Source organism: Eleginops maclovinus, chromosome 6, assembly GCF_036324505.1.
Source record: "Eleginops maclovinus isolate JMC-PN-2008 ecotype Puerto Natales chromosome 6, JC_Emac_rtc_rv5, whole genome shotgun sequence".
Lineage (NCBI taxonomy): Eukaryota > Metazoa > Chordata > Actinopteri > Perciformes > Eleginopidae > Eleginops > Eleginops maclovinus.
In genome coordinates this window covers 26,106,551-26,130,450 of record NC_086354.1, presented here as the reverse complement: position 1 = coordinate 26,130,450, position 23,900 = coordinate 26,106,551, and the positions used below count along the sequence as shown (strand labels likewise).

Genomic DNA, 23,900 nt, shown 5'->3' with positions numbered 1-23,900 from the left:
TGCCCGCGAAGACCCCTGGGGGATCCGAATGTCCCATGTAACCCCTTTTTCAATTTTCCTAATAAATTACTTTAACTCCTGAACCCGCGGCCCTTTATATTTGTAGTTTGAGTGGGAGGTTTTACTGCTGGCAAAAAAAAAGCGGAATTTGGGGCCCTTTCCCCCCTTCCCACCCCCAAACTTCAAAGAAAAAAAAATCCCCTTTCCCGGGTTTTTCCCCTGTGCCCAAAAAGCTCAAAACATTTGACAGAAAGTCGGGCCTTCCCGAAGTTGTTTTTTAAAGACCATTAGGACCCTTTAAACCCCTTTTTCCCCGGGGGAAAGGTTTAAATTTTATAATGACAAATGGGATCAATTTAAACCAACCCGGGGCTTAAAATTTCTTTTGGGGCTAAACTGGGCGGGGACTTTTGGGGGATTTAAAAATTCCGGTTCCCCGCTGCCCCTTACCCCTCCCTTGCCCGTCCTCACCCCCTGTGTATTTTTTTGGTTGTGGATGTTTGACCCCCCCCATGGGTTTCTACAGATCCAGGGGTGTTTTTGATGATGCTGTGAAAAGGCCCTTTAGTACTTTGGGGGAGGGGCTTCCCCTTTTCCCTTTCTACATGAAATTTCCCCACTGCCATTTTTAAAATTTCCCACCAATGGGAAAAAATTTATCCGAAGGTAAATTTCTTAAACCCGTTTTTTTGCAGGGTTAAAAAAAACTCTAACCCGTGCCCTTTAATTTTGGAGCATTTTTTTACAAAGGGAGACCACAGACCCTTTATTTGCCCTTACAAAAACAACAGCCGGCCCCTTTTAACCATTCATAATGATAGTAATTTAATCGAATTTTTTTCCCCAAAGAACCCGGTCTTACCCCCTTCCCCTAAGGTTGGTGCCAATGGGGTTTTAAAGGGGCACCCAACCATTTCCCCCCATAAAAACCCCCCTTTGGGGCTTTCTGCGGGGTTAGTTTTGTGTCCCCTTTTCAAAAAAAAACACATCAACCCCCTTTTTTTAGTAGGACCCCAGAAATAATGCCCATTTTTTTTCTTTTCCCTCCCCCCTTGAAAGTTAAAGATCCTATCTTGAGGGGTTTTTTCCCCCAAAAAGGTCAGAGAAAAAAAAAAAGGATAAATGAAAAAAAACAGAAAACAATTTAAAAAGAAAAAAAACCCAAACCCGGGGATACAAGATCAATTTTTTCTTTTGAATCTTTTTAGCAGTTTTTCCTTTTTTTGCTTTCCTCAAAGTTGTGGATATGCTTTTGGGGGGCAAAAGTTTCCTTTTCATCCAAAAAAGGTCCAAAAAACCGGGCAAGGGCTTTGCAGGGAAAGCCCACAACGATTTATTAAAATTTTTTTAGTATCACCAAGTATTTTATTTAACTAAAAAACTTTTAAAAAAATACATCCAGGGAAAAATTTATTTATTTCCTCAAAAAAAAAGGATCTGCGTTTTCCCGATTTTAAGTTTTTCACCTATGGATACGTATCTGACTCAAAAAGTCATACCCATGTCCCCTCCTTCAAAAGGGTGCCCGAAATATTTAACATTTTCCCTGTCCTTCATTGGGGGTTTTAAAAGTGGGATCTTTTCCCACAAAATTGGTTTGGGAAGCTGCCAGTGGCCCGCAGATGTGGGCTGCTCCCGGTTCTCTGCAGTCACAGAAACCTGTTGCTTGTCCGGGGCCCACTCGTTCCTCCCTTTTCCAAGTGATCCCCTCTGGAAAAAATGAACCAGTTTGGGCCCGGCCTTTCCCCACCCTCCGCACCGGGGGTTTCCCCCTCCCGCGGCCCCCCGGCGCCAGCACCGGGCCCCCCAGCAGCGGACCCCCCCCCCGGAAACCCCCCGGCCCCGGAAACCCGCAAAGGACCCCCCAGCCGCGGACCCAAAGCCCCGGCCCGCCGGCCCCGGGCCCCCCCAGGACCCCAAATCCGGAGAAACCGCCAGCCGCCCGGGCCCTTCCGCCCGGGCCAGCCCGGAAACCGCCCCCCCGTCAGCGGAGTGAGCCGCCCCCCGCTGTCAATTTGGGGCACGGGAAAGCGTTTGGGGTCCCCCCAACTCCCACCAAAACACTTGAACTGTCCCCCCCTGGCGTACCCCCAAATAGAACCCTTTACCGGCTTTTTCCCCCAAAGAACCCCGGGCCAGTGTTTTTGTCGGCGAGTCCAAGAACATGAACACCTGCCGCCTCAGGGGAAAAGTACGTGCTTCATTTGGGAAATTCCTTTTAACGTTCCCCCAAACTCAAAAATTTTAAAATTTCCCCTGGGCCAAATTCTTGCCAAAACCCGGAAACCCCCGCTCTCTAAAACTCGTTCGGGGAATGAACCGGGCGGAACACCCCGGGAAAACCCCGGGGATCCCCCGGGGTGGAGGGGAAAAAGACGGGGGAAACCTGCCCCCAATAAAATCCCCCCGAAAAAAACCAAAATTTTCCAACTTCTAACAGCTGATAAAACCCCGGGGCCCCTCTTCAGGAAAAAAAAAAACCTAAAATGCTTTGTTCATTCTAAAACGCAAACGTTTAAATTATCATGACCAAACCGGGTCAACGGACAGCCAACAGAACCCCCCTCCCCAGTAAGCTACTACCGGCGGGGGCTCTCCTTTACCCCTCCCCGCCCGGGTAACGGAAAGGGGGCGTTCGGGGGAAAGCCATTCCTCCCGAAAATTTCCTGAACCCCAACCCTGAACGCTCGGGGAAAAAACAGTAAAAAAATTAATAAAGCTTACCTGACCAAGGGGAAAATAGAACAGACGGAAAAACCCGGGGAAAAACCCCAAAAAAGGGGCCCGAAACCAATTCAAAACTCCGGCCCCCTCACCCCACCACCCGGGGTCGGGCCCCACCACACCCACACCGGAAAAGGAAAGGAGAGGAGAACAGAGGGGGGGGAGAGAGGAGAGGGGAGGGGAGGGGAGATATAACTGAGGACCACTGGTGAGGAGAGAGGGAGAGGAAGGGATATAACTGGGACACACTGAAAGTAGGGAGAGAGGAAAAGGAGAGGGATTAACGGGACCCCACCTTTTGGGAGGGAGGAGGAGAGAGGGGAGAGGGTGAGGAAAGGGGGGAAAGGGGGGGGGGAGAGGGGACAGGTTTTGGTTTTTTAAGTCCCTTTTTGGAACCTTTGCGTGGGTAAGAACAGATCCATCACTCTCGCCTCATCACTTTAGGGGAGTGAACACAAAAAGCATAAATAAAAAAAAAACAAAAAAACAAAAAAAAACAAAACAAACAGTCAACCACACAAAAAACACATGAACCCTCAGCTCTCCATCCCCCCACAAGCATTTAAACCCCCCCTGCCCCTGACTGATGGGGGACAAAGTGCAAAATCCCTCCGAACTGGCCCCCCGGGTTTTCCCCACAAACCGGGACCCTGGACCCGGTTTTCCCGGGGTCAGCCAAATGGCCGACTTTAACAGCCCCCGGAAAAAAAAAGGGTTTAGCCTTTTGGGACGGACTTCTTTTTTGGGGAAAAGTTCTTTGGGGCCCAAAAAAAAATAAAAAACCCAAAAAGAAACCCCCCCCCGGCCAGTTTTCTCACGGTCTGCTCCCTGGTTACAACCTGAGTTTGGGGGAAAAAAAAAAACGCTGGGCGGTCCTGGGAAAGACGTACAGACACTCTGGGGGCCCGTCCAAAAAACTAGCTTTCCCTGAAATCCCAAGGGGCCCACTCCAACTCCCTTAAAGATTCTCGATCACAGTTCTTTTCCCAAACTTAATCATGAAAAAACCCCCGGGAACCCTTTAAAAAGCTTTTTTTTACCAAAAAACCATCTTCTGAAAACCAAAAACCCTTTCCTTCCCCTTTAGGGCTCAGAGGAGCCCAATTTAAAAAGCTTGATTGACTTTTTTAGAAACAAAAGGGAAAAAACAAACCCCTCATGATGGCTAGCTCCTTTATCTTGCTTCCCTCTTTTCCAAGGGACCTTAAACCGGGAAAAAATTTTTCTGTCTTTCCCCTATTCTCGTGAGGTTCAGGGACCATGTTGGGAAATTTCTTTGAAAAAAAAAACCTGTACCTGTACCTGGCCCCCCAAACCCCCTGCTCTCGCAAAATTCCCAAAAACCCCCCTCTCAGGGCCTCCCTCACCCAAAGGGGTTTTGAAAATTTCCCTTTAGTCTGGGTGTGTCCCAAAACCCGCTCTCAAGGGTCGCTGGGCATCCGTCCCCCTTTTCCAAGGAAAACCCCCCATTTGGGCCAGGGGGGTTTTAGCTAACTACAGGCCCAAACCCAACCTTCTTTTCCCGGTTTCCCAAAAGGGGTTTTGAGAAGGTAGTTTGCCCTTTACAAAAAACAGGACCACCTCAAGCACAACAAATTGTTTTAAAAATTTCAGTCAGGATTTCGACCCGCCCCCACCCCAAATGAAACAGCTTGCTCAGGGGGGACGAATGGGCCTGTGGGTGACAAACCGATGCAGGTTTTACCCTCACTCCTCATCCTCCCGGGCCTGACTGTGCATTTTGACACCCTGGGGAACCCACTATCCTCTTTGAGCGCCTCCCCCACAACCCTTGGGCTACCCGAAATCTCACACCAAGTGGTTTGGTTTCCCACCCTTTTTGACAGAACTGAAAAAAGTTCCTGGGGGAAATGGGAAGTTTCCCAAATGCTCCCTGGTACCTGTGGTGTTTTCCCCAAAAGGGGCATTTCCCGGGGGCCCCATCCCCCTTCATTATTTTAAATTTTGTACCCCCCCCGGCTTGTGCCTCAGCAGACATAATATGTCTTTTCACTGTTATGCTGACGACACACAACTTTACATTAAAACTGCCCCAAGCCCCTCTGCAGCCACGTCATGTCTCACCACCTGCCTTGGGGAGATAAAGGCATGATGAACAACAACTTTCTCCAGTTAAACAGTAGCAAACCGAAGCCCTCCTTGTTGGCACTCCACATCAGATTCAGTCATCCTCCATAACTCAACTCACTTTTGACACTCAGGTCATACCCCTCTCCTCCACAGTCACGAATTTGGGAGTTAAGTTTGACCCTCACCTGACCTTTAATGACCACATAAACCACCTGTGCAAAACTTCCTTTTACCACCTCAAAAACATCTCCAACTTCGCCCCACCTTAACCCTGTCAGATGCAGAGAAGCTCGTCCACGCCTTCATATCATCAAGACTGGACTACTGTAATTCACTCTTCACTGGGATCACTGGCAAAAATATCCAGAAGCTGCAATACATCCAAAACAGCGCTGCCAGGATCCTGATGAGAGTTCGGAAATATGAGCACATAACACCGATTCTACACTCACTACACTGGCTTCCTGTCCCATTCCGGATTGACTACAAAGTCCTGCTGCTCACCATAGATGCATAAATGGCATGCACCCCCCTACCTACAGGAACTGACTACTCCCCAAACCTCCAACCGCACCCATAGATCCCAAAACAGCTTGCTCCTCGGGTCCCCAACACCAAGCTCCGAACCATGGGCGACCGGGCCTTTAGCTCTGCAGCCCCGCGCCTATGGAACAGCCTCCCTGACCACCTAAGGGAAACACAGACTCTGGACTCTTTTAAAAATGGCCCTAAAAAACATTTCTATTCAAAAAGGCGTTTTTGACACAGTAATAGATTACTGTCAGCTATTTCTTACGTGCTACTGTTGATTTGCTGTTTTTCTTTTCTACTATGTATCTGTTTATGTTTATGTTTAGTATCTGTTTATGTTTATGTATCTGTTTATGTTTATGTATCTGTTTATGTATCTGTTTATGTATCTGTTTATGTTTATGTATCTGTTTATGTTTATGTATCTGTTTATGTTTATGTATCTGTTTATGTTTATGTATCTGTTTATGTTTATGTTTATGTATCTGTTTATGTTTATGTATCTGTTTATGTATATGTTTTTGTATCTGTTTATGTATATGTTTATGTTTTTGTATCTGTTTATGTATATGTTTATGTTTATGTATCTGTTTATGTTTATGTTTATGTATCTGTTTATGTTTATGTTTATGTTTATGTATCTGTTTATGTTTATGTATCTGTTTATGTTTATGTTTTTGTATCTGTTTATGTATATGTTTATGTTTTTGTATCTGTTTATGTTTATGTATGTTTATGTTTATGTATCTGTTTATGTTTATGTTTTTGTATCTGTTTATGTTTATGTATGTTTATGTTTATGTATCTGTTTATGTTTATGTTTTTGTATCTGTTTATGTTTATGTATGTTTATGTTTATGTATCTGTTTATGTTTATGTATCTGTTTATGTTTTTGTTTCTGTATCTGTTTATGTTTTTGTATCTGTTTATGTTTATGTTTTTGTATCTGTTTATGTTTATGTATGTTTATGTTTATGTTTATGTATCTGTTTATGTTTATGTTTATGTATCTGTTTATGTTTATGTATCTGTTTATGTTTATGTATGTTTATGTTTATGTATCTGTTTATGTTTATGTATCTGTTTATGTTTATGTATCTGTTTATGTTTATGTTTATGTATCTGTTTATGTTTATGTATCTGTTTATGTATATGTTTATGTATCTGTATGTTTATGTTTATGTATATGTTTATGTTTATGTTTTTGTATCTGTTTATGTTTATGTTTCTGTATCTGTTTATGTTTATGTTTCTGTATCTGTTTATGTTTATGTATCTGTTTATGTTTTTGTTTCTGTATCTGTTTATGTTTATGTATCTGTTTATGTTTATGTTTTTGTATCTGTTTATGTTTCTGTATCTGTTTATGTATATGTTTATGTTTATGTTTTTGTATCTGTTTATGTTTATGTATCTGTTTATGTTTATGTTTTTGTATCTGTTTATGTTTATGTATCTGTTTATGTTTATGAATCTGTTTATGTTTATGTTTTTGTATCTGTATGTTTATGTTTTTGTATCTGTTTATGTTTATGTTTATGTATCTGTTTATGTTTATGTTTATGTATCTGTTTATGTTTATGTTTATGTTTATGTTTTTGTATCTGTTTATGTTTATGTATCTGTTTATGTTTATGTTTATGTTTATGTTTTTGTTTATCTGTTTATCTTTTTTGTTTATCTCCCTGTTTATCCTCGCCATGTATTCCTGGTTGGACGAGAGGAACCCTTGTCTTGTGTTCAGCTGAAAGTCTTTACTGCTCTTGATCGCCGGGCGGCGCTGCAAGCCTCATAACCGGAAACAGATGCTTGTTTTCCGGTTCCTCACAGCCTGTTGTGATTCTCCTCCCTAACCTCAACATCTGTTGTTCTTAATCCGCTCTCATGCACCGAGCACAGGACAGACCTCAGCAGAGCCCCGTAGCTTTGCGGCCCGCCGGACGGTCCCCTTCTCCGGCCTCCGGCTGGAGCGGCTCCCCGTACGGAGGATCTCCCCGCCCGCATTACTCCCCCTCCTCTCCGGTCTGCTCTCCGGGATACAGTGACTCTTCGGGGTCTTACCGTGGATACAGAGATGGGCCACAGGGGTTCCGAGGCTCTCCGGTCGGGTTCGGCTACCGGGGATTCGGAGGCTCTCAAGCCGGGTTCGGAGGGCGGAGCAGAGGAGGAGGGTTTCGGCGACCTCAGGGCTTCAGTCCCGCTCACAACCTCCAGGTGAGAGACTGAAACCCTTCTCTAAATATCACACATAATATTATTATTATAATTATTATCAGAATGTGTGTGTGTGTGTGTGTGTGTGTGTGTGTGTGTGTGTGTGTGTGTGTGTGTGTGTGTGTGTGTGTGTGTGTGTGTTTTCAGGGAGACTCTGTGGAGAGGTACTTCAACCCCTCGATGCTGCAGGACCCCTGGGCCGCTCTGATCACAGACAGGAATCTACAGATAAAAAACAACTGACAGCAACAACATCAACAACAGACTGTCTACATTTTATTAATACACCTTTTCAAACAACAGCAAGTTTTATTTTGAAAGATAAGGGAAGCACTCGTCCCCTGGTGATGTTTAGTACCGTGTTTCCATAGCAAAACTCCCAGCTTACCCAGTGTCTGTCCCCTCTAACAGTGTCATCAGCACTATGAGGATGACATCATCATTATGATTGTTGCTCATCAGAGGACTGTATGAATGATGTTGTTTAAAAAATGTCGAATAAAAACTCAACAAACATTAAAGACGTGTTCCTCCAGGTTCTTCATTTCATTTAATACTGGTTCATATCGAGTTAAAGGCTTCACCAGAGAGTGATGTTCTGTTTGTAGTTCTGGCTGTAGTTCTGTTTGTAGGGCTGTAGTTCTGTTTGTAGTTAAGGCTGTAGTTCTGTTTGTAGTTAAGGCTCTAGTTCTGTTTGTAGTTAAGGCTGTAGTTCTGTCTAGTTAAGGCTGTAGTTCTGTTTGTAGTTCAGGCTGTAGTTCTGTTTGTAGTTCAGGCTGTAGTTAAGGCTGTAGTTCTGTTTGTAGTTAAGGCTGTAGTTCTGTTTGTAGTTAAGGCTGTAGTTCTGGGTGTAGTTAAGGCTGTAGTTCTGTTTGTAGTTACGGCTGTAGTTGAGGCTGTAGTTATGACTGGCTGTAGTTATGACTGTAGTTAAGGCTGTAGTTATGGCTGTAGTTAAGGCTGTAGTTCTGTTTGTAGTTGAGGCTGTAGTTCTGTTTGTAGTTCTGGCTGTAGTTATGACTGGCTGTAGTTATGACTGTAGTTAAGGCTGTAGTTATGGCTGTAGTTAAGGCTGTAGTTCTGTTTGTAGTTGAGGCTGTAGTTCTGTTTGTAGTTGAGGCTGTAGTTCTGTTTGTAGTTATGGCTGTAGTTATGACTGGCTGTAGTTATGACTGTAGTTAAGGCTGTAGTTATGGCTGTAGTTAAGGCTGTAGTTCTGTTTGTAGTTGAGGCTGTAGTTATGGCTGTAGTTAAGGCTGTAGTTCTGTTTGTAGTTGAGGCTGTAGTTATGACTGGCTGTAGTTATGACTGTAGTTAAGGCTGTAGTTATGGCTGTAGTTAAGGCTGTAGTTCTGTTTGTAGTTGAGGCTGTAGTTCTGTTTGTAGTTCTGGCTGTAGTTCTGTTTGTAGTTATGGCTGTAGTTCTGTTTGTAGTTACGGCTGTAGTTCTGGCTGTAGTTATGACTGGCTGTAGTTATGACTGTAGTTAAGGCTGTAGTTCTGTTTGTAGTTAAGGCTGTAGTTCTGTTTGTAGTTAAGGCTGTAGTTCTGTTTGTAGTTAAGGCTGTAGTTCTGTTTGTAGTTAAGGCTGTAGTTCTGTTTGTAGTTAAGGCTGTAGTTCTGCCTGTAGTTAAGGCTGTAGTTCTGTTTGTAGTTACGGCTGTAGTTGAGGCTGTAGTTATGACTGGCTGTAGTTATGACTGTAGTTAAGGCTGTAGTTATGACTGTAGTTAAGGCTGTAGTTCTGTTTGTAGTTGAGGCTGTAGTTCTGGCTGTAGTTCTGTTTGTAGTTACGGCTGTAGTTGAGGCTGTAGTTATGACTGGCTGTAGTTATGACTGTAGTTAAGGCTGTAGTTCTGTTTGTAGTTAAGGCTGTAGTTCTGTTTGTAGTTACGGCTGTAGTTATGACTGTAGTTAAGGCTGTAGTTCTGTTTGTAGTTAAGGCTGTAGTTCTGGCTGTAGTTATGACTGGCTGTAGTTATGACTGTAGTTAAGACTGTAGTTAAAGCTGTAGTTCTGTTTGTAGTTGAGGCTGTAGTTCTGTTTGTAGTTCTGGCTGTAGTTCTGTTTGTAGTTCTGGCTGTAGTTCTGTTTGTAGTTATGGCTGTAGTTCTGTTTGTAGTTACGGCTGTAGTTCTGTTTGTAGTTCTGGCTGTAGTTCTGTTTGTAGTTATGGCTGTAGTTCTGTTTGTAGTTGAGGCTGTAGTTATGACTGGCTGTAGTTATGACTGTAGTTAAGGCTGTAGTTCTGTTTGTAGTTAAGGCTGTAGTTCTGGCTGTAGTTATGACTGGCTGTAGTTATGACTGTAGTTAAGGCTGTAGTTCTGTTTGTAGTTAAGGCTGTAGTTCTGTCTAGTTAAGGCTGTAGTTCTGTTTGTAGTTAAGGATGTAGTTCTGTTTGTAGTTAAGGCTGTAGTTAAGGCTGTAGTTCTGTTTGTAGTTACGGCTGTAGTTGAGGCTGTAGTTATGACTGGCTGTAGTTATGACTGTAGTTAAGGCTGTAGTTATGACTGTAGTTAAGGCTGTAGTTCTGTTTGTAGTTCTGGCTGTAGTTCTGTTTGTAGTTAAAGCTGTAGTTCTGTTTGTAGTTCTGGCTGTAGTTCTGTTTGTAGTTCTGGCTGTAGTTCTGTTTGTAGTTACGGCTGTAGTTGAGGCTGTAGTTATGACTGGCTGTAGTTATGACTGTAGTTAAGGCTGTAGTTATGACTGTAGTTAAGGCTGTAGTTCTGTTTGTAGTTCTGGCTGTAGTTCTGTTTGTAGTTAAAGCTGTAGTTCTGTTTGTAGTTCTGGCTGTAGTTCTGTTTGTAGTTCTGGCTGTAGTTCTGTTTGTAGTTACGGCTGTAGTTGAGGCTGTAGTTATGACTGGCTGTAGTTATGACTGTAGTTAAGGCTGTAGTTCTGTTTGTAGTTAAGGCTGTAGTTCTGTTTGTAGTTGAGGCTGTAGTTATGACTGTAGTTAAGGCTGAAGTTGTTTGTAGTTCTGGGTGTAGTTAAGGGTGTAGTTAAGGCTGTAGTTATGACTGTAGTTAAGGCTGTAGTTCTGTTTGTAGTTAAGGCTGTAGTTCTGGGTGTAGTTAAGGCTGTAGTTCTGGGTGTAGTTAAGGCTGTAGTTCTGTTTGTAGTTAAGGCTGTAGTTGAGGCTGTAGTTATGACTGGCTGTAGTTATGACTGTAGTTAAGGCTGTAGTTATGACTGTAGTTAAGGCTGTAGTTATGGCTGTAGTTCTGTTTGTAGTTAAGGCTGTAGTTCTGTTTGTAGTTACGGCTGTAGTTGAGGCTGTAGTTATGACTGGCTGTAGTTATGACTGTAGTTAAGGCTGTAGTTATGACTGTAGTTAAGGCTGTAGTTATGGCTGTAGTTAAGGCTGTAGTTCTGTTTGTAGTTGAGGCTGTAGTTCTGTTTGTAGTTCTGGCTGTAGTTCTGTTTGTAGTTATGGCTGTAGTTCTGTTTGTAGTTACGGCTGTAGTTCTGGCTGTAGTTATGACTGGCTGTAGTTATGACTGTAGTTAAGGCTGTAGTTCTGTTTGTAGTTAAGGCTGTAGTTCTGGCTGTAGTTATGACTGGCTGTAGTTATGACTGTAGTTAAGGCTGTAGTTCTGTTTGTAGTTAAGGCTGTAGTTCTGTTTGTAGTTAAGGCTGTAGTTCTGTCTAGTTAAGGCTGTAGTTCTGTTTGTAGTTAAGGCTGTAGTTCTGTTTGTAGTTAAGGCTGTAGTTATGACTGTAGTTAAGGCTGTAGTTCTGTTTGTAGTTACGGCTGTAGTTGAGGCTGTAGTTATGACTGGTTGTAGTTATGACAGTAGTTAAGGCTGTAGTTATGACTGTAGTTAAGGCTGTAGTTCTGTTTGTAGTTGAGGCTGTAGTTCTGTTTGTAGTTAAGGCTGTAGTTAAGGCTGTAGTTATGACTGTAGTTAAGGCTCTAGTTCTGTTTGTAGTTAAGGCTGTAGTTCTGTTTGTAGTTACGGCTGTAGTTCTGGCTGTAGTTATGACTGGCTGTAGTTATGACTGTAGTTAAGACTGTAGTTGTGACTGTAGTTAAAGCTGTAGTTCTGTTTGTAGTTGAGGCTGTAGTTCTGTTTGTAGTTCTGGCTGTAGTTCTGTTTGTAGTTCTGGCTGTAGTTCTGTTTGTAGTTCTGGCTGTAGTTCTGTTTGTAGTTACGGCTGTAGTTGAGGCTGTAGTTATGACTGGCTGTAGTTATGACTGTAGTTAAGGCTGTAGTTCTGTTTGTAGTTAAGGCTGTAGTTCTGTCTAGTTAAGGCTGCAGTTCTGTTTGTAGTTAAGGATGTAGTTCTGTTTGTAGTTAAGGCTGTAGTTAAGGCTGTAGTTAAGGCTGCAGTTCTGTTTGTAGTTAAGGCTGTAGTTAAGGCTGCAGTTCTGTTTGTAGTTAAGGATGTAGTTCTGTTTGTAGTTAAGGCTGTAGTTAAGGATGTAGTTCTGTTTGTAGTTAAGGCTGTAGTTAAGGCTGTAGTTAAGGATGTAGTTCTGTTTGTAGTTATGACTGTAGTTAAGGCTGTAGTTCTGTTTGTAGTTACGGCTGTAGTTGAGGCTGTAGTTATGACTGTAGTTAAGGCTGTAGTTCTGTTTGTAGTTACGGCTGTAGTTGAGGCTGTAGTTATGACTGTAGTTAAGGCTGTAGTTATGACTGTAGTTAAGGCTGTAGTTGTGTTTGTAGTTGAGGCTGTAGTTCTGTTTGTAGTTCTGGCTGTAGTTTTGTTTGTAGTTCTGGCTGTAGTTCTGTTTGTAGTTACGGCTGTAGTTGAGGCTGTAGTTATGACTGGCTGTAGTTATGACTGTAGTTAAGGCTGTAGTTCTGTTTGTAGTTAAGGCTGTAGTTCTGTTTGTAGTTACGGCTGTAGTTGAGGCTGTAGTTATGACTGTAGTTAAGGCTGAAGTTCTGTTTGTAGTTAAGGCTGTAGTTCTGGCTGTAGTTATGACTGGCTGTAGTTATGACTGTAGTTAAGACTGTAGTTGTGACTGTAGTTAAAGCTGTAGTTCTGTTTGTAGTTAAGGCTGTAGTTCTGTTTGTAGTTAAGGCTGTAGTTCTGTTTGTAGTTAAGGCTGTAGTTCTGTTTGTAGTTAAGGCTGTAGTTCTGTTTGTAGTTAAGGCTGTAGTTCTGGGTGTAGTTAAGGCTGTAGTTCTGTTTGTAGTTAAGGCTGTAGTTCTGGGTGTAGTTAAGGTTGTAGTTCTGTTTGTAGTTGAGGCTGTAGTTCTGTTTGTAGTTAAGGCTGTAGTTCTGTTTGTAGTTATGACTGTAGTTAAGGCTGTAGTTCTGTTTGTAGTTATGACTGTAGTTAAGTCTGTAGTTCTGTTTGTAGTTAAGGCTGTAGTTCTGTTTGTAGTTAAGGCTGTAGTTCTGTTTGTAGTTAAGGCTGTAGTTCTGTTTGTAGTTAAGGCTGTAGTTCTGTTTGTAGTTATGACTGTAGTTAAGGCTGTAGTTCTGTTTGTAGTTCTGGCTGTAGTTCTGTTTGTAGTTATGGCTGTAGTTCTGTTTGTAGTTATGGCTGTAGTTCTGTTTGTAGTTACGGCTGTAGTTGAGGCTGTAGTTATGACTGGCTGTAGTTATGACTGTAGTTAAGGCTGTAGTTCTGTTTGTAGTTCTGGCTGTAGTTATGACTGGCTGTAGTTATGACTGTAGTTAAGGCTGTAGTTCTGTTTGTAGTTAAGGCTGTAGTTCTGTCTAGTTAAGGCTGTAGTTCTGTTTGTAGTTAAGGCTGTAGTTCTGTTTGTAGTTAAGGCTGTAGTTCTGTTTGTAGTTAAGGCTGTAGTTCTGTTTGTGGTTAAGGCTGTAGTTAAGGCTGTAGTTAAGGCTGTAGTTAAGGCTGTAGTTATGACTGGCTCTAGGACTGGCTGTAGTTAAGGCTGTAGTTATGACTGTAGTTGAGGCTGTAGTTCTGTTTGTGGTTAAGGTTGTAGTTCTGGCTGTAGTTGAGGCTGTAGTTCTGGCTGTAGTTGAGGCTGTAGTTCTGGTTGTAGTTGAGGCTGTAGTTCTGGCTGTAGTTGAGGCTGTAGCTCTGGTTGTAGTTGAGGCTGTAGTTCTGGCTGTAGTTGAGGCTGTAGTTCTGGTTGTAGTTGAGGCTGTAGTTCTGGCTGTAGTTGAGGCTGTAGTTCTGGCTGTGGTTATGACTGGCTGTAGTTAAGGCTGCAGCTGGGAGGAGGCGCACTCTGATGTTTTTCCTCTGGAAAAGGGTTAGATGTGTGTTGATGTTGAAGAGAGAAAATAAAATCCAATGATTGAGACTGCAGATAACTGGGGCAGAAACACACAAACACACACTCTTGTTTCAAGACATGCATTCAAGTGTTACTAACCCTGAAAACACTTCTGATGACACATCTGTGGTTTCCCTCCAGAGAGGGTGTGTGTGTGTGTGTGTGTGTGTGTGTGTGTGTGTGTGTGTGTGTGTGTGTGTGTGTGTGTGTGTGTGTGTGTGTGTGTGTGTGTGTGTGTGTGTGTGTGTGTGTGTGTGTGTGTTTGTGTGTGTGGTGGAGGCATTAGGTAAGTTTGGGGTACCCTCTACATTTCATCACATTGTTAGACACACTAGGTTAGTGGATTGCTGCCACCCCTGTGTTTGCTTTGGTCCATTCTTAGTAGTGCAGAATGAGGTTGAAATAAGGAGAAGAGAAAAGAGCAGGGGGGAAAACAACAACACAAGTAGTAATCAAGGGACAGCCACTCTTTCACACAGGGACATGTAGGTTTGCATTCTTTTTTCCTGCATTAACTGCATTTTGTGTTTACTTGTGGTATCTTTGTCTAATATTTAAATTTGAAACATTTAAGTGTGACAAACATGCAAGAAAATAAGAAATCTGGAAGGGAGCAAACACTTTTGCACACCATTGCACAGTCAGACCATTAGTCACATAATGTACATGTCAGTCACATGACCATCAGTCACTTGAGGTTCAGGTTTTAAACGTGACCTCAGATGTAAAGGTGGATCAGTTCATGTGATCAAGGTAAACTTACCTTCTGCTAACCTAAGATCATTGAGACTCTGAGCACTGTGGACCGGGACCAACCTCAGGATGGACATCACTTCCTGTTCTCTCTGAACACCAAGGGCTAACCCTCCCAGAAAGAAGCCTCTTCTAAAGATGATGCTCAAGAAAACCCGCAAACAGTTTGCTGAAGACAAGCAGACTAAGGACATGGATTACTGGAACCACGTCCTGTGGTCTGATGAGACCAAGGTTAACTCATTTGGGTCAGATGGTGTCAGATGTGTGTGGCGGGGACCAGGAGAGGAGTACAAAGACAAGTGTGCCCCTACCCTTTTGTCAACAAAAAACAACAACCACACAAGCCGTAAGAAGAATCCTCTCCAAACAGCGCACGGATCAATTGGAGAAGAATGAAGATAAGCTATTGTCGGAAATAATTCAGGGTGGTAAGCACTGGCTGTTAACAAAAGACTGCAGCTTTGGAAGTCACATTTAAACGCGGATCACAGCCAGGTAAGCCTTACCAGTGAATGTGCACTATAAAATCTATGGAATGGACGAAGATTTTATATCCACCACTGTTTATCTCCGCTCCGTCGCACTGAAAGCGGCGCTGCTTTGCTGATTTGAAAATGTGATGCTTTTGAAGGAATTTATTTCCTGTTCGCGATTGTGTTTCCTAACTCATGTATGGAGGAAACTCGAATAATAAAAGAAAGAAAATGAGTCAAATAAATGTTGACGTGGAAAGTTGTGAAACGGACTTTGGGAAAAGAGAAAGAAAACTCACTGCAAAGGCATTGGTAAATGAAATGGAAAAACTCCAACAGGAATGTAAAACCATTGTGAATAAAATCAAAGGACTCATACCAGAAATAAAAGCACATATGAGAGAGAAGGAAAATGCCTCACGTGTGCAAAATCATTTAAGGAATTTAATTCAACTGGGAGAAGATGCTATCATCTCGCATGAAATGTTGATTCCTTTACTCCCAGAGGATGAACAAAGTAAACAAAGGGATTGGTTCGTCAGTATCTTTGATTAAAGGACAAACATGAACTGGAGGAAGAGGAGAAACGAATCAGGAGAAGGAAGGAGCAACTTCAGATGGAGGAGGACATTGCAGCACACATTGCTAAATTAGATGTGTTACAAACACGGAGCCTCCTCAGTGGAAAAAGTTCAAACACAAAGCATTCAGATGGAATGAACTCTTATCTTGAGAAAGAAAACCTAAAACCACAAGCCCTCTACAGTGCCAAGGACAATATAAATATTCCACAAATGTTGATAAGTCAAAGGGAGACTAAAATTGACTTCTTGGATCCAACAACAAGGTGTAAGTATAAAACATAACCGAGGTTTCTTTCCTCAGAGCCAATATCCCTTCAAGAATCAAATGTGAAAACACCAATACATTATGGAGATGCCTCGAATGCAAATGAAGATCAAAACAATATACTGGGCATTATGAGAAAACAAAATGAAATAACTACACCCCTAATACACCAACAATGTCTTTCATCTCTGCCAAAGACAGAGATTCCAGTTTTTGGTGGCGACCCTTTCAAATATCATGCATTTATTAAGGCTTTTGAGAACGCTGTTGAAAGAAACACAAACAGCTACAGTGACCAACTCTATTTTTTGGAGCAGTACACTATAGGTCATCCCAAAGGACTTGTTTGAAGTTGCCGGCATATGGATCCAGAGAGGGGATCCATCAAGGCTAAAGCTTTATTGCAGGAGCAATTTGGATATGAGCAGAAAGTGGCATCTGCATATTTGCAAAAAGCTCTTTCATGGCCCCCTATCAGAACCGAAGACGTTAAGGCTCTGCAAGACTTTAGTTTCTTCCTCAGAGCATGTGCAAACACAATGGAAGAGGTGCAATATTTACATGAGCTTGACATGCCTGCAAACATGATCGTCATAATTAGAAAGTTACCTTACCAATTCAGGGACAAGTTAGAACCGTAGCCTGTGAGCTGCAGGAGAGGAACAGCCGCAGAGCAACATTCTTTGACATTACACATTTCATTGAGAGACAAGTAAAAATCTTAACCGACCCAGTGTTTGGAAATATACAAGATGCTCCCTTCACAACAATACATGCTGGTTTAAACAGATCGCAGCCACTTTCAGGTTTAAGAGGAATTAGCTTTGCCACCACTGTAGCCCCCGTAGAAGTTGAAACCCAGACTGTAACTGAATGGAAGGAACACATTCTGACAAGACAGAGGATGTCTGTGCTGCGGAGGAGCTCACACATTGGACTTGTGTCATGAACTTGAAAAAGGAGAAGGTGTCTGTTTCGGCTGTTTGTGCGTGAGTCACATCAGCAAAAATTGCAATAAACGGATGTCCTGCTTAAAATGTGGGCTGTAAACCTCCCATAGTTCCAGTACAAATTAAGTCAAAGAAAGACGGCAAGATTGTCACCACCTATGCTTTCTTGGACCCGGGAAGTACAGCAGTGTTTTGTTCAGAAGATTTGATGCACGAGCTCGGCCTAACAGGGTAGAAGGCGCAGATTCTATTACGAACCATGAGTCAAGAGAGGGTCGTAAATAGCCATATTGTGTTATGGCTAGAAGTGGCTGGTTTAAAAAATGACAATTTCTGTGAACTGCCACAAACCTACACCCAACAGTGCATGCCTGTCCACAGTGGTAACATTCCTAGACAAGCGGACCTACAGAGATGGCCTCATCTAAAAAACGTTATTTTGCCTGAAATAACTGCAGGGATTTGGCTTTTGATCGGAACCAATGTTCATAAGGCCTTGGAACCATTGGAAGTCATACACAGTATGGATGATTGACCTTATGAAATAAGGACAATTCTAGGCTGGACCGTAAATGGACCACTTAATGGAGTGAGTGGAAATGCAATGGATCTTGACAAACCAGAAGTATCTGTGAACAGAATCTCAGTTATGCATTTAGATGAACTTGGTAACAGCTGTTCAGTACAGACTTCCCTAAATGCAGATTGGAGGAACAAGCTGGAATGTCAAGAAAAGATCCCAAGAATTTTACATGGTTGTCAGGTCCACGTTTTCTCCTTCAACCTGAGAGTATGTGGCCTATCAATCCTTAAAAGGTCCATCAAATTCCATCAGATGACCCTGAGGTAAACAAAGCTGTTGAAAAGGTTGATGCTTTGACTTGCATGATCCATATATTTCCTGGACTGTTCTGAGAAAGTCCATCGCTTGGATCTTGAGGTTTAAGGTATGGCTCTTGTCTTGTGCCCAGAAGAGGAAACAATTAAACATGGCTCTTGCACAACCTGCTGTAGATGTTGAAAAACAAGAAAGGTATTGGAGAAAGATATGAGCATTTTTAAGGAGACAGTTTCCAGTTGCCTGTCAGTGGAGGAGCTTGAGAAGGCTGAATTGGAAAACATCAAGTTCTGTCAAAGAAATATGTTTTCAGATGAGCTATCCAGACTGCGAAAGGGCAAAAGTGTTATGGGTTCTAGTCACATTTATAAATTATGCCCACTGGTGGAAGATGACGTCCTGAAGGTTTGTGGTCGACTGAGTAGGGCATCTATGCCCGCAGAGGATAAACACCCTGTCATACTAGCCAATAGCCTAGCCTATCTCAGACTTTTCTCTTAAGATATATCCATCAAGACGTTGGACATGGTGGCCGTAACCATGTGTTATCTAAACTTCGAGAGAAATACTTGATCACTGGCGCTAGTGCAGCCATGAGGAGAGTTCTATCCAAGTGTGTCACTTGTCGGTGACTTAATGCTCAGCCAATGTCCCAACAAATGTCAGATTTACCTTCTGAAAGAGTTACTCCAGACGAACCACCTTTTACTCATGTCGGAGTGGAGTACTTTGGTCCGTTTGAAGTGAAGAGTAGAAGGAGCATAGTGAAAAGGTACAGTGTTATTTTCACCTGCATGGCCATACAAGCAATCCACATTGAAGTAGCACCGTCACTGGAGACAGACTCTTTCATAAATGCACTCAAACGCTTTATCGCAAGACGAGGTCAGGTTTTGGAACTGCGCTCTGATAATGGAACAAACTTCATTGGAGTTCTCAGTTCAGAGCGTGAACTGAGAACAGCCATTGAGCAATGGAATCAGTCAAAGGTTAATGATATGCTTCTTCAGAAAGGAATCAAATGGACTTTTAACTCCCCTGCTGGGCGGAAAGTCCTCAACTCCACTTTGAATGTGCAAAACGTGGACGAAGAGGGCCTTCAAACCGTTCTTTGTGAAGCAGAAGCTATCATTAATACCCGAACAATTACTAAAGCATCTATGAATCCTAACGATTTGGAGGCATTGACACTAAATCAGCTGTTCATCACCCTTCTTTACCACCAGGAGACTTCCAGAAGGTGGACATGTATGCTCGCAGGCGCTGGAAGCATGTTCAGTACATGTCAGATTTGTTCTGGAAAAGGTGGGTCAAAGAATACTTACCTCAACTGCAGGCACGGCCTCAGCCTCTCAGCGACTTATTTGTTTTCTGAAGTTGTTATATTTTGTGCTGCAGGAGTGCTGCCTGCTGTGGGGAGCTACAGTTCATTGAGGGAACCATGAAGGCCCATGTGTACTGTGACATACTGAAGCGGAGCATGATCCCCTCCCTTCAGAAACTGGGCCGCAGGGCAGTATTCCAACATGATACCGACCCCAAACACACCTCCAAGAGGACCACTGCCTTGCTAAAGAGACTGAGGGTAAAGGTGATGGACTGGCCAAGCATGTCTCCAGACCTAAACCCTGTGGAGCATCTGTGGGGCATCCTCAGACGGAGGGTGGAGGAGCACAAGGTCTCTGACATCCACCAGCTCTGTGATGTAGTCATGGAGGAGTGAAAGAGGGTTCCAGTGGCAACCTGTGAAGCTCTACTGAACTCTGTGCCCAGGAGAGTTCAGGCAGTTCTGGAAAATAATGGTGGCACAAAATATCGACACTTTGGGCAGAATTTGGCCATTCTCACTTAGGGTGTACTCACCTTTGTTGCAGCGGGTTAGACATTAATGGCTGTGTTGAGTTATTTTGAGGGCTCAGCAAATGTACCCTGTTATCCCAGCTGTACACTGACTACTCTACTCTGGATCAGAGGGTCATCTCTTCAGGGTGGTCCCAGGTGAGGAGTGATATATATTATACTCACTGCTTTGCTTTCTGCTCGGAACTCACAGCTGTTCTCACTGTAAACATTGTGTCACAATTAAAACACTTTTATTATAAGCATATGTAGCCTAATATCCGGGGGGGTGATCGCACCTCTCATCTAAATCAGTGTCTCCTCGGTTATAGCCCCTCCAGAGAGCCTCCTCTCTCCTCTCTCCTCTCTCCTCTCTCCTCTCTCCTCTCTCATCTCTCCTCTCTCCTCTTTCCTCTCTCCTCGGTTATATCCCCTCCAAAGAGCCTCCTCTCTCCTCTCTCCTCTCTCCTCTCTCCTCTCTCCTCTCTCCTCGGTTATAGCCCCTCCAGAGAGCCTCCTCTCTCCTCTCTCCTCTCTCATCTCTCCTCTCTCCTCTCTCCTCTCTCCTCGGTTATATCCCCTCCAAACAGCCTCCTCTCTCCTCTCTCCTCTCTCCTCTCTCCTCTCTCCTCTCTCCTCGACATCAGTGTCTCCTCGGTTACAGCCCCTCCAAAGAGTCTCCTCTCTCCTCTCTCCTCTCTCCCCTACATCAGTGTCTCCTCGGTTATAGCCCCTCCAAAGAGTCTCCTCTCTCCTCTCTCCTCTCTCCTCTCTCATCTCTCCTCTCTCCTCTCTCCTCTACATCAGTGTCTCGTCGGATATAGCCCCTCCAAAGAGCCTCCTCTCTCCTCTCTCCTCTACATCAGTGTCTCCTCGGTTACAGTTCCTCCAGAGAGCCTCCTCTCTCCTCTCTCCTCTAGATCAGTATATCCTTGGTTACAGTTCCTCCAGAGAGCCTTCTCTCTCCTCTCTCCTCTCTCCTCTCTCCTCTCTCCTCTCTCCTCTCTCCTCTCTCCTCTCTCCTCTCTCCTCTCTCCTCTCTCCCCTACATGAAGATGAAGAAGATTCAACTTTATTGTCATTGCACAGAGTACAAGTACTAGGACAACGAAATGCGGTCTCTGCATTTGACCCATCCTAGTGTTAGGAGCAGTGTAGGTAACCAGTGTCTTGCTCAGGGACACCACGGTGGCACTTGGTCTTTCGGGGACTTGAACTGGTGACCTTCCAGTTCCCAGGCCAAGCCCCCTATGGACTTCGCCACCACCGCCCTATCAGTGTCTCCTCAGTTACAGCCCCTCCAAAGAGTCTCCTCTCTCCTCTCTCCCCTACATCAGTGTCTCCTCGGTTATATCCCCTCGAAAGAGCCTCCTCTCTCCTCTCTCCTCTAGATCAATATATCCTCGGTTACAGTTCCTCCAGAGAGCCTCATCTCTCCTCTCTACTCTCCTCTCTCCTCTCTCCTCTACATCAGTGTCTCCTCGGTTATATCCCCTCCAAAGAGCCTCCTCTCTCCTCTCTCCTCTCTCCTCTCTCCTCTAGATCAATATATCCTCGGTTACAGTTCCTCCAGAGAGCCTCCTCTCTCCTCTCTCCTCTCTCCTCTCTCCCCTACATCAGTGTCTCCTCGGTTACAGCCCCTCCAAAGAGTCTCCTCTCTCCACTCTCCCCTACATCAGTGTCTCCTCAGTTACAGCCCCTCCAAAGAATCTCCTCTCTCCTCTCTCCTCTCTCCTCTCTCCTCTCTCCTCTCTCCTCTCTCATCTCTCCTCTCTCCTTTCTCCTCTCTCCTCTCTCCCCTATATCAGTGTCTCCTCGGTTACAGCCAATCCAAAGAGCCTCCTCTCTCCTCTCTCCTCTCTCCTCTCTCCTCTCTCCTCTCTCATCTCTCCTCTCTCCTCTCTCCCCTGCATCAGTGTCTCCTCGGTTACAGCCCCTCCAAAGAGTCTCCTCTCTCCTCTCTCCTCTCTCCTCTCTCCTCTCTCATCTTTCCTCTCTCCTCTCTCCTCTCTCCTCTCTCCCCTACATCAGTGTCTCCTCAGTTATAGCCCCTCCAAAGAGTCTCCTCTCTCCTCTCTCATCTCTCCTCTCTCCTCTCTCCTTTCTCCTCTCTCCTCTCTCCTCTCTCCTTTCTCCTCTCTCCTCTACATCAGTGTCTCCTCGGTTACAGCCCCTCCAAAGAGCCTCCTCTCTCCTCTCTCCCCTACATCAGTGTCTCCTCGGTTACAGCCCCTCCAAAGAGCCTCCTCTCTCCTCTCTCCTCTCTCCTCTCTCCTCTCTCCGCTCTCCTCTCTCCCCTACATCAGTGTCTCCTCGGTTACAGCCCCTCCAAAGAGTCTCCTCTCTCCTCTCTCCCCTACATCAGTGTCTCCTCGGTTACAGCCCCTCCAAAGAGTCTCCTCTCTCCTCTCTCCTCTCTCCCCTACATCAGTGTCTCCTCGGTTACAGCCCCTCCAAAGAGCCTCCTCTCTCCTCTCTCCCCTACATCAGTGTCTCCTTGGTTATAGCCCCTCCAAAGAGCCTCCTCTCTCCTCTCTCCTCTCTCCTCTCTCCTCTCTCCTCTCTCCTCTCTCCTCTCTCCTCTCTCCCCTACATCAGTGTCTCCTCGGTTATAGCCCCTCCAAAGAGTCTCCTCTCTCCTCTCTCCCCTACATCAGTGTCTCCTCGGTTACAGCCCCTCCAAAGAGTCTCCTTTCTCCTCTCTCCTCTCTCCCCTACATCAGTGTCTCCTCGGTTACACAGCCCCTCCAAAGAACCTCCTCTCTCCTCTCCTCTACATCAGTGTCTCCTCGGTTACAGCCCCTCCAAAGAGCCTCCTCTCTCCTCTCCTCTACATCAGTGTCTCCTCGGTTACAGCCCCTCCAAAGAGCCTCCTCTCTCCTCTCCTCTACATCAGTGTCTCCTCGGTTATAGCCCCTCCAAAGAGCCTCCTCTCTCCTCTCCTCTACATCAGTGTCTCCTCGGTTATAGCCCCTCCAAAGAGCCTCCTCTCTCCTCTCCTCTACATCAGTGTCTCCTCGGTTATAGCCCCTCCAAAGAGCCTCCTCTCTCCTCTCCTCTACATCAGTGTCTCCTCGGTTATAGCTCATCCAGAGAGCCTCCTTGATGCTCAATCCTCGATGTGCATCACCACACACTGACATCAATTTTCAAGTCACTACCAAGGAGTCGAGGAGACGAGAATTTGAGAAATGAGAAAGGGCTATGGTGTGTAAGGTGGGGGTTCCCCCTCTCACAGTGGATGGTGTTAAAGCAGTGGTTCCCATCCTCAGACAACACAGCCTCGGTCCTGACCCGGCTCAGCACCCTCCGGCGGGACCGGCTGCACTTCCTGTCAGTGGTGATTTCAGAGAGAGGTCTCTCAGCAGCACCAACACCCTGTCCATCAGTGCCTGTCGCTGCCCCCTTCAGGGCCACTGGGGGGGGGGCCCTCAGCAGCGTTGCCGCCGTATTAACCTGCACACTCACACTGCGGGGTAACTTTGAAATAAATAGTCTATAATAATATACCTTGTTGTGGGGCGTCGAGCACCTGATGGCGGCCGATGCTCGGGTCGTGTTGGAGAACCAAATGTGATACGATGATGAAGGCGGGGGGGTTGAGGACACCGAGGCCTTCGACATGTCGGCCCTGAGACACCTGGACCCCCCCACTGCCACAAACATCTAGGACTTCCTGTGGGACCGGCTGCAGAAGGCCGACCTCGCTGCCCCGCCCCCTGATTCGCTGCAGACATTCACCTGGGAGGGCAGCTCCCCATCACCACCCCCTCATCCCTCAGCATCCTGACCTCCTCAGACTCACTCCCGGACCAAGACGTTGACTTCCTGTGGGGGTGGGGGGGCAGGTTCAGTAGGCAGGCGCACTGCTACGTTCAGCAGGAGGGGTTGCATTGTACACTTCCTGTCTGAAGTTGATAATACCGCAGAATACCCCAGCATGCTCTCTGTTCATCCCCACAATTCTTTGCATGTCACAGGAAGTCTTACTATAAGAAGATATCAGTATGCATTTCTGTTCTGTTAGAGCAGGGGTGTCCAAACTTTTTTCACCTAGGGCCACATACAGAATAATATACAGAGAGCTGGGTCACTTATAGAGGTGAATATCGCCTCAAAAGTTAAGTTATAAGTTAGCAAAACAAATCTAATGTAGGTGAATAATGTGCGATACTTTCAGATGGTTTCAGAAAAAGAACAGCCTACATCCCGTCTGTCTTTAGGGTTCATTTATTTTGTTGGCAGCTCATCCCTTAAAACAGAAGCCTTGGATTGCTTATAATAAGAGTAAATATGAAGGTTCAATTTCAAGCTGGTTATAGAAATAAGTTATTGGTTTTTTTTCATCAACTAAGATTTGTTAGAAAATGTTTTAGATTTTAAATGACTGAATTTTTATTTGACAATTGGGCTCATTCATATATT

The 23,900-nt window shown here is 44.6% G+C and overlaps 1 protein-coding gene across 1 annotated transcript; it reads left to right on the top strand.

The window, feature by feature from the left end:
- The first annotated feature begins 7,139 nt into the window (after nucleotides 1-7,139).
- On the top strand, nucleotides 7,140-8,082 carry mplkip (M-phase specific PLK1 interacting protein). The gene is made up of 2 exons (XM_063885191.1): nucleotides 7,140-7,561; nucleotides 7,709-8,082. The coding sequence occupies exons 1-2, from the start codon at nucleotides 7,232-7,234 to the stop codon at nucleotides 7,802-7,804; spliced, it is 426 nt and encodes a 141-aa protein (XP_063741261.1). The 5' UTR covers nucleotides 7,140-7,231; the 3' UTR covers nucleotides 7,805-8,082.
- Nucleotides 8,083-23,900: the final 15,818 nt, after the last annotated feature.